A 10513-nucleotide genomic window follows, 5' to 3' on the forward strand; every position below is an offset into this window, starting at 1 on the left:
GAAGGGCTACTAAAATGGTTCATGGATTACAGGATAAAACTTACCAGGAAAAGGTAAAGGATCAGATGATGGTTTTGCAGTTTTGCAGATGTCTTATCACGTGCTGAGGGGATTATGTCCGGCAGACAGCCAATTCTACCATCAGCCTTTAGCAAACTTTATGGTAGGCATTTTCCTTCAGGTATGAATTTTCTGCTCCTGGTATATGTCCCTGTCAAACACCTCAATATGTGTTCAGTAACATCTCCTGAGTACAGCGATACTCCTGTTGGGTAATTTGGGAGGTAAAAGGCCACCTTTGTGAGGTCTGCATTTTTTGGCATTTGGACATCTGGTCAGTCTGTGACCATGTCCCATTTTTGGGACATCTTTGAAGCCGGCCAATTCGATTTACCCCATCAACTCATACATTTTTTAAAACTAGGCACCCCATAGGCATTTAAAATGCCAATATTTTAACTCTTTCCATGCGACAAGTGAAGATATAGCGCTAATTGTAGGACTTGCTCATAAAAAACTTTTTGTGACAGTGGGGGGTTATTTTTACCATTGTTATCATTTTTTTAAAATTATTTTTTTAATTTTACTAATCAAGTATGCTTAGGAAGCGATTGCTGATAGCTTCCTAAGCTCTGTTTTAACCGGCCGCCGCCGTCTTTGATGATCAGTTTGGGGCAGCCATTTTTATTCGGGGGAGGACCCACAAATCATGCCTCAAAGCTGCATCATTAGTGCACCCACACCCACATCTAATTTACTATGAATATATATTTTTTTTAAATGACTTTTTCTTACTTTTATTTTTAAAAATGTTTTACTCATCTGCTGATTGCTTCCTAAGTTCTGTTTTAGCCGGCTGCTAAAAGTAACTAATTGGTTCTCTTCCATAAGCCTATACATACCACATACTGCAGGGCAGCATTTTGTCTGGGCTGGTCAGCAATATGTAAAAATTGTATGCGTCCTGGAAAACGTGGCCAATGTGGTCACCCTACAGCCAGCACACTAGCCAAGTGCTGTGTCACTTGTTCCAGGTGGCTTTCCGGCCGCTCACTCATTTAGTACAGTGCCTCTCTCTCTTCTCCATGCAGCCGCAGGCCTCAAGTGTTCAAGCGCACACATAAGGACTTGCCCCAGCACCCAGATTGCACACATAAGGACTTGCCCCAGTACACAGTTTGCAGACATAAGGACCCATTTTGCACAAATATGACTTTCCTAGCACCCATATTAAATAAATTTCTAGGTGATCCCATTTCAATAGTACAGCATACAGATGGACTTTAAGTATGATTGTTTCTACGTTTCACTTCCTCCTCCCTTACCAGAAAGATAAACTATTCGCAAGAAGACTCTTCTTACAACATCAGAGTCTGATGAAAATCATTAGCAACTCTCACTCTACAACCTAAAAGCCAACGTCTAGTTCCTACATACACATGCAGAAAGAGACTTAGTCATGAAACATCTGCTACTACTGATCACAACTCTGTGCAGTCTCCCTCTCTCAGGTAAAATCACTTATTTTAAAACAATTATAATACAAATATATATATATATATATATATGTTTATTTCCTACATACATATGACATGCTAATTGTGCCTTCATAGGACGGTTCTAGGTAAACCAAAGAAAACATGGTTTGTTATTTAGTGCTGTTTTCAGATTTTTGCGTACTAGGTGCGAATCATGAAAGGAGAAGGTTAAGACAAGCAATGCTGCCAATTGTATACTGACGTTCAAAACTGCATTTTTATTCAGTAGGAGCATTTTGAGTAAACATGACTACCAATTTTGTGGCATATCAGGCTAGGATATGTTGGGGTAGAATCCTGTAACCTATTAAGGTGCCACAGCATTTCTGAGACTTATTATGCATTCATATATTTGCTGCACATGGGTTGGGGAAAGTGAGGGACCATAGGCAGTTTACAGGGGACATCATTTTATAAGCTTGAGACTGTGGGTGAATGTAGTGAGCATCCCGGTAAGGGGAACTGGTCCTGACTTGAACAGCTTCCATTGAGGTGTAGAGATGCCGAATAGTCAAATAATTTTGCTAGCAGCTAAAGTTAACTCAGATGCAACTCTGGGATTTTCAACTTAAGTCACCTCACGCATTTTTGAAGCCTGAAGCTTTCTCTTAAATTTGGGTGAAAACATACATTGTAGTGATTAAACGCACAAATTGTAGTTTATCAATGAAACTGAAGCCCAGATGACTTCCATTTCAGAACAACATTCTGAACTTAGATTGTCTGAGACATCTTAAGAATATACGGTATTTAGTTTGCTTAAAAGGGTGAAAAGCTAATAAAAAAAAAATAGAAATGAAAATATATAACAATGTCAAGGTACTTCTGCAGGTCACTAATAATTTCTTAATTATTTATTGAATAAAGGTAGGTGCATTAACCAGTAGTATATGTGTGCTGTACGCAGGTAATGTTCTGATATTTATTAAAGTAGAGTGAAAGGGTGGCCATTTAATCACAAAAACTTATGAAAATATATAATGTTGTGTTACATAAGAATACTTGTTGCCCCGTGTGGTATAATTTTTATTATGGACGCCATCATGTTACCCTTATGGGTCCAGTGAACAAAATGAGTTTGAACTTGTCACCAAATAATGCACCAGCTGACACTGGAACACAATAAGGATATTCAGTCCATAAAATAAACAAAATGTATTGTAGTCCTTGGACCTATAAAATAACAGCAGTGTATGGAGACCAGAAAACAAAAAAGAAGGCTAAACACCAATTAATACGCTGAAAAATAAATTTAAGTACAGCTGTGCAGGGATGGGGGAAGTAAAACAGAGTCTCTGTACAACCAAAAAAGGTAATGAATCCAACCATATTCCACCCGAACCCTGCATATCTGTTCAAGATACCAGAAATGTAAGCATACTTTATTATATACATTATTATTATTATTATTATTATTATTTTATATAGTGTCATCATATGAGCATGAATTTCAGCATTAAAAAAAAAGAAAATGAAACATAACAAACATTAGAACTGTAATCATAGTATCCACCTCACTAAACATGATATAAATAATACTGATGAAAACATACGGTATATACACAAAAATCAAGTAAATGTGTAATAAGAATAAACAAACTAATAGGATAAAAGAAACCCATTTAAGTAATAAAAACAAAACAAAATGTAAGAGCATAATCAATCAAATAAAGTAATAAATAAATAAATAAATAAAATAAAGTCAAGTAAACCTCAAGAAATAATATATTGACACAAAATATAACAAATATATCATCCAATAAAATGGGATATATCTTATTGGGAGTTAAGTACCTGTGGAATACGTGTAGACTAATGAAAAATTAAATATACTTCCTGTTAGTTCAACCTTTGCACAATAGAATAATATAATGTCTGCAATTTGGGACATTTGCCCAATGGAAAAAACTACCTATGGGGAAGTTGTAGACTTATACTAAACACTAGAAAGATGTTCTAAAATGTGTAATTTCAGTGGACAGGTTGTGCGACCTACATACTGGATGCCGCACTTACGACACTTATGATTAAGCACGTTTAGTCATCTTTTTTTGTTTTGTGATCACTATACACTGCTGGTATATCATAGTTCCAAGGACTACAATAAATTATGGATTTGAAAATCATGTTTATGTCACTCTCTGGCTTTTTGCAGGGTGATAGTAAAAAAAAACCCTCTTAATTAATTAATTGCCCTGCATTGGGAATTTAACAGGCTACACTTTTTTTTGTATCTGCCCAGCCAGAACATTCCTTTTTCCTGTGGCTTTAGTGAAATTTCCTGTTTTCACAGTCAATTCAGACCGCATTACTTATTATACCCCAAACGTGGGATGAAATAATAGAAATCGAACACACAAAAAAAAGAGAGTAAGATTAATGTTTTCCCATTAAATACATTTTTCATGTGTGAGAATTGCCAGGAACATTATATTATACCGGTTAAAAGGCACTGTAAGAATGCAAATAAGAGGAAAAAAAGAGATATTATAATTATAGGAGTACGGTTTATGTATACAAATATTGAGGTGCATAGGTATGTTAAAACCTTTTTGTCTTGATAATATTATTCTCCTCTGGTGTACATGCTTGCTAGGCAATCATCTTACAATTTCTTATGATGCTGAAAATAAAGTCTTCAACATCACAGGCTTTAGCAGAAAATTGTGACAGGAGTTATAACAAAATGCAGGTAACTCATCATTTCCAGTGATGTCATAATATAAAATATGATCTAACATACTACGGTTTGTAAAGAAAACAAAACACTGTAGGTCACTGTTTTATGAAATCATGTCGCTATCAATCTAAAAGTAGAAAAGAAAGATGATAAATAGTTTTCATGATTCATGCATTTTTAAAGGAGGTATCACCAGATACCAACAATGGATGATAACTGACATCTCTCTTATTGTCTTATATAGGAGCATATTGGATTGTAGGGGGGCATGAAGCCAAACCACACTCCAGACCTTACATGGCATCACTGCAATACAAGAATGACCATTTCTGTGGAGGGGCTCTCATCAAGAGTAAATGGGTACTCACAGCAGCACACTGCATGGACGACCTGTAAGAGGAAGTACACAAATTCTATTTGCTTATATAATACATAATCGCAACACATGCAGGTTGCGACATCACATTAGGTACTTGCATAAACCAGAGGAAGGACTTTCTCACCAATGTGAGAATCTTCTCTAGATCCTGTGGAGTTGATGGACCTTATTAAATTTATGTCAAATAGTATACATTTTATTGAAAGTGCAAGTTTCATCACTAAGATATGATGCAATGCTCAGCCTTTTTAATTCTCATCCAACATGAAAAGCAGCATGTTGGATCTCTGAAGCATAGCATCAGAGGGTTGACACCAGGAAATGCGTATAATATAATTATTCTGAAAGAGGCATAGAAAGAAAGAAACAAAAAATGATGTGTTGGGAGCTATTCTAATGCATTCAACTGCCCATGACAGCTCTCATGATGCAAGTGGGTAGCCATGGAAAACATATATGGAAATGGAGATAGTTACCCAAGAGTGGCCTTCTTCATCGTGTTGCCTAAATAAACATTTCTACAATCTACAGCACATTTCAGCTCCTGATGCTTTTGATCTTACCTACACTAGATAAAGTTATACTATTGAAAATGATAATAAGTGTCATTTAGGGTATGAGGTAACCACTTGTTTACCAAATTTGGTTTATTTATATAGCCAGATGGTAGCTTTTGCTGACACAAGGTTGCATGATTGGCCCAAACTGCAATGTAGTAAAGACAGAGCAACCAGATCAGGTAGGGTAGTGTCCACATCAGTAAAGACCAGGAAAGCTTACTAGCCATCTTATTTTAGAAAATACTGTTTCTGTTTAGGGCAAAACTTCCTTTGAAGTTACTTTACAGAGCTCTTTACCATCATCCATCTATATAAAAGGTAAATGAGGTAAATGTGATTTTACACAAATAGGAAAATAAATATTTGTATTAAATTACACACTTGGGATACCTTGGAAATTATCTGACAACTTGGCTCCACATTTCAAACTACATTAAGTCTAATGTCACATCTCTGACACACCCAAAGAGGATCTTTTTTTGACAAGACACTTAATATTAGAACCTTACATTATGCCCTTAACACCCCTTACCCCACATGATGGCATGGGAATGAAACTGACCTCAAACCCAAAATACATCACCTTGTTTATGCCTCTGTCCAGGCTAGTCAAATTTCACCTGAAATTTGGGTAGATGCCTGCTTCCATGGATACATTTTCACACATTGCGGAGCTGTTGAGATTTATAGACTATTACATTAATATTCAATGGCACTGATACGAATCATTTCTCTCAATTGCCTCTACCGAGCAACTGGGTGACTAGGCCAAAATAAAGCTTCTAATAAACTATGATTCTTTATATTCGGAGACCACATGCTGAGCCTCACAGATATTGAAGCCTGGGATACTGAGACACACACTATGCAAAATAATAATAATAACCATAGCCATAGATAAGGAACAGAATTAGCTCACATGTAGAAATAAGATTTGTTTTTGCTGTTTAGTATTTTCGTAGCTGTACGTACAGCATCCTTTCCCTTGACTTACCTTACACATCACAACACCCATTCCAAATATACTTTTTTTATATTAAAATATGTATAATTCATACAACATCTTTGTTAATCTCATTGCAGGTCTGCGAACTCCATCCGTGTGGTACTTGGCGCTCATAAATTTTCTGCACCAGACAAATATTTGCAGGTGTTCAGTGTCTTAAATTCCATTAAGCATCCCAATTACAGTATGTCAACCTATGAGAATGATATCCTTTTGCTGAAGGTAATTAATGAAATCATTAACCCACAATAAGTATATGAGGTAATCATCAAATACTATTCTAATAAACTGTTCCAACCGTTCCAAATTATTTTTGTTTAGAGATACCTCATTTAATGCACCAGGATTCTTCATGTGGCAATCTAATTGAGATTGAGAGAGCATGTAATGAAATGAAAACTCATAAGCCTGGAAAAGTAGATGATCTGTGTGTTATTAGATGTATCAACAGTTGTGATATACCCACAATGGTGTTGGTCCCAGCAGAGCAACTTTAGACGTGTCCAGATTTGAAGAGGGTACGTCTTTTTTGCTCTTTCATTTAATTTTAATATTCTCTCTCACTCTATCAGCTGAATGATTCTGCCGTCGTCAGTACAGGAGTGAAGCCCATCGCTCTTCCACGTAAATCCTCAAAAGTAAAGCCTGGAACACCCTGCTCAGTGGCTGGTTGGGGTTATGTGTCTGATTCACATCTCAAACCTAAATCTTTGATGGAGACAGATGTCGATATAATCAGCCAGAAATACTGCAGGAATTTTTGGCCTGATATCTTCCAAAGTATGGTTTGTTCTGCTACCCCAGGAAAAATCAAAGGATTTTGCAGTGTGAGTATGAAGCATTAAGCTACCTTGAAATGTTTCATGTGCGAGTATGCTGTATATTTATCTTACATCATTTGACCTGTGCAGGGTGACTCGGGAGGACCTCTTGTGTGTAAGGATCGTCTGGAAGGCTTGGTCTCTTTTTCTGGAAAGCATTGTGGAAATCCTCTCACCCCAGATGTGTACACACGTGTTTCATACTTTTTGCCATGGATCCAGGAAGTGATCAAGGGAGAAATACAGAGCACTTGATGTAGTCAATATAGCCCTTTATATTGAATCGTATATCTCCTTTGTGGGGGTCAACTTTTTAAACAGGCAGGGGCTTGGTTATACATATATCCTTTTATATGTGTTTGATATGCACATCTTATACACAAGTAGAAAAACATGGAGAACAATAAATAATTATGTAAGGAAATTACATTTTCTTCATCATTTTTCATGCTTACCTATTTAAGTTAAGGATGTCAATTGTCATAATAGTGTTTGTGAGAGGAGTGTAGAGTCATTTGTGGAAATCTTTACAACTTGATTACAAAGATGTATTATAGAGAATAAGAAGTAAACCATGAACGATGTGAATCATGCCAAAGGCTGTCATTGTAAATGTTACAAATCTTACGCTGCTGCTTCATCTTGAATTATGAATACTGTGACACAAAAGAAGGCACTGATATAGGTCGTTCCCACAGAAAATGAAAAGGCTTCTGAAGAAATTAGGCCTTTGTCAGGTCAGCTTGAAGAGCTATCTTACTTTATATATATTGAGGTAGTCATTAGAACTCAGTAATTCATTGCTTTCTAGTAATGTAAATGATACAGTACATGTCAGTTTTTCCCTTGCTATGTTAGATATATTTTAACAGCTATTTCTCATAACAGTTTCAGAATAGTGTAGATATATTTTTATTTTTGGAGGTTTAGGTCATGTCAAATTTTGTCTTAGTCATATTTTTTTCCCATGGGCATTTGTCACACATGACACAAATTGATAGGTTGTTACTGTGACGGACCGACCAGGGACCTCAGGTTGTCCCTCTCCGCCAAGGGTGACTTCTCCCTTCAGGACAATAATTCCCCGCAATCCGTATGCAATGTCCCCAAGCAAAGTAAAGGGATATCGCTATCCAGTACCCAAATAACCAGGCGAGACTAGTCTTTAGGTACAACAAGAGGAGAACTGATTTATTTTAGATACAGACGGCTGGATATATCCAGCAAAACACACATTAAGATAAAACAAGATACTGCGATACAAACCACCCCCTTAATCTGCCTCCCAGAGACAACAGGGGCAGTAAAGGGATTAACAATACAAAAGGACACAGACACCCCTAACATAAGGAATACACATTGTGTTGATTAGATTATCTCCCAGACCTTAGTGTGCTGTGTGTAAACGGTTAAGAAATAAGGCAAAAATAAAATACATTTTTATTAATAACACACAAAAAGGCTTCATGTCACTGGATAACATTAACTGAGGGGTAGGGTGACTCTAGGAACCGTCACAGTCCCAAAATGCAGGAACACCAAATCTGTTTCTGAGCTCCACAGTCTTTAGAGTCTCTTACGATTTGGATAACGTGGCACTCCTTATCAGGGCCCATAGTCTGTAGGAAGGAGGCTGGCACTCATTCCCCTCCAGAGTCCATGCCACGGAGGCTTCCATGACAGTTACCATAGAAACTTGAAAAGCATCTGAATAGTTTCTTGAGTGGTTAATCATTCAGAATAAAGAATAAGAAGATAGGGTTTATTTGCGACACATGAAGTACTATTGGAAACAATTGGAAATTTTGTGTGTGTATGTGATAATTGAAAATCAAAGATGGTAATAAGATTACATCAGGAGAAAAAAGAATAAAAGAACAAAAAAGAAATAACTGCAGCAAACACTACCAGTGGGCAAATTCCCTGTTGCCCTCATGGATAGAGAAAACAATATGGTACAAATGTTTGGTGTGCGTTGGTTACAGATGTCCAATAGACAGGGTTAAACACATATGAAGCACATTTCATGGAGATTTTACAATGCTTGTAAGTACATACACTACATGAAGCCTTTGGCTGGTCTTATAACTATGAAACAAAACAACTGATGCATTTTGCCTGTGGGCTTCCTGAGAGGCGATAACGAGAATAAAAAACATTGTAACCTTGTGGTATAGCGATAAGATGACTGTAGGAATAATGTTTGGTCTCCCAATGTGGTAACAACTTGTGATATCCATTGACTGCCTGCACTGGGTGGAGCCGAATAGAAAATGGCTGGCTATACATGCTGTCTGCCGACTTTGATGCTGACATTTATCAGTGATATTAGCATTCAGTTTTTTGTGTGGCTTGACAGATATGCTGTTCTCAACGCTTAAATTGAGATTTTCCTAACTTTCCTTTTTTTTTCTTTTTGACATATTATTCATAATAAGTGACAAACTATACAAAAAAGAAATAAATAAAGAGAAATAACTATTTGTATAGCTTGTGTGGATACACTAAACATGGAAAAGGGGAATCATGGTTGAACAAATCTTTAAATGGCAAAAAAAAGTCAACAAGGGCATAACATAGTCAAAAGTGCAATTAATGTTTTGTCAAAGTAAAACACATTTTAAAGCACCACAGTCCACTTGCATGGTCATAAGCAGGGCCAGCCTTTGGGGTGTGCAAGGGCACACAGGGCGCCATGGCAGCAGGGGCGCCACTAGGTGACCACATGGCCCGGATTGCCTAGGTCCCATGCAGCCTAATTGAACGCTGTCTTTTTTTTTTGTTAATTGAGGCGGAGGAGAGAGAAGGGCGCCGAACGGTTGCTCATGAAGTTTTCAGCAACCGCTTGGTGCCACTCCATCTCCTCCGCGAGGCACATAGCTCGGTTGCGGTGCCGGCATGTCATGCTGAGTGCCGGAATATGACGTCATATTTAGGCGCTCAGCAGAGAAGCAGCATCCGGCATAGCAGGGGGACAGAGGCCTTGTGATACCACTGCAGGACCTCTGGAAGGTAAGGATACCACTGCAGGACCTCTGGAAGATAGTCAGAAAGGAGGGAGAGGGGGTAGATAGTCAGAAGGGGGGATAGGTAGATAGTGAGAAAGAGGGTAGTAAGTGTCACGCTCTTCCCAGGCAGGTTCTGTCCTGAAGCTCTGATTCCTTGATTCCAGTCTTGCTGTTTGCTTCAGCTCTGTTTCCTTTATAAGGTGTGCCCCACCTATGTGTTCTGTTTGTCTCAGTCAGCAGTCTACAGGTATGTCTCTCTGATATGTGTATAGATTCAATGTTCAGTTTATTAGTACTTCCATAGGCAGGCTTTAGCGTTAGGACCCACCGTCATTGGAGTACTTTGGTGTAGCGGTTGGCTAAGCATACTATGGCCATACGATGTGACGGAATCTCCAATAGTTATCATATAGTCCTAGGCTAGTTCCTGTATGTATGTGTGTCAGTGTCGGGTTTAGTAGTCGGAGGCCAATATGCAAGGCAGGAGACGTGGGGAATCAAAAGCGAGGTATTGATAAGGA

General features: G+C 37.8%; 1 protein-coding gene across 1 annotated transcript; it reads left to right on the top strand.

The window, feature by feature from the left end:
- The first annotated feature begins 1358 nt into the window (after positions 1-1358).
- LOC128473857 (serine protease 57-like) lies at positions 1359-7393 on the top strand. Its single transcript, XM_053456085.1, has 5 exons — positions 1359-1511; positions 4463-4610; positions 6241-6385; positions 6736-6990; positions 7075-7393. The coding sequence occupies exons 1-5, from the start codon at positions 1460-1462 to the stop codon at positions 7237-7239; spliced, it is 765 nt and encodes a 254-aa protein (XP_053312060.1). The 5' UTR covers positions 1359-1459; the 3' UTR covers positions 7240-7393.
- The last annotated feature ends 3120 nt before the right edge of the window (positions 7394-10513 follow it).

This window comes from Spea bombifrons, chromosome 1 (assembly GCF_027358695.1).
Source record: "Spea bombifrons isolate aSpeBom1 chromosome 1, aSpeBom1.2.pri, whole genome shotgun sequence".
Taxonomy (NCBI): Eukaryota; Metazoa; Chordata; class Amphibia; order Anura; family Pelobatidae; genus Spea; species Spea bombifrons.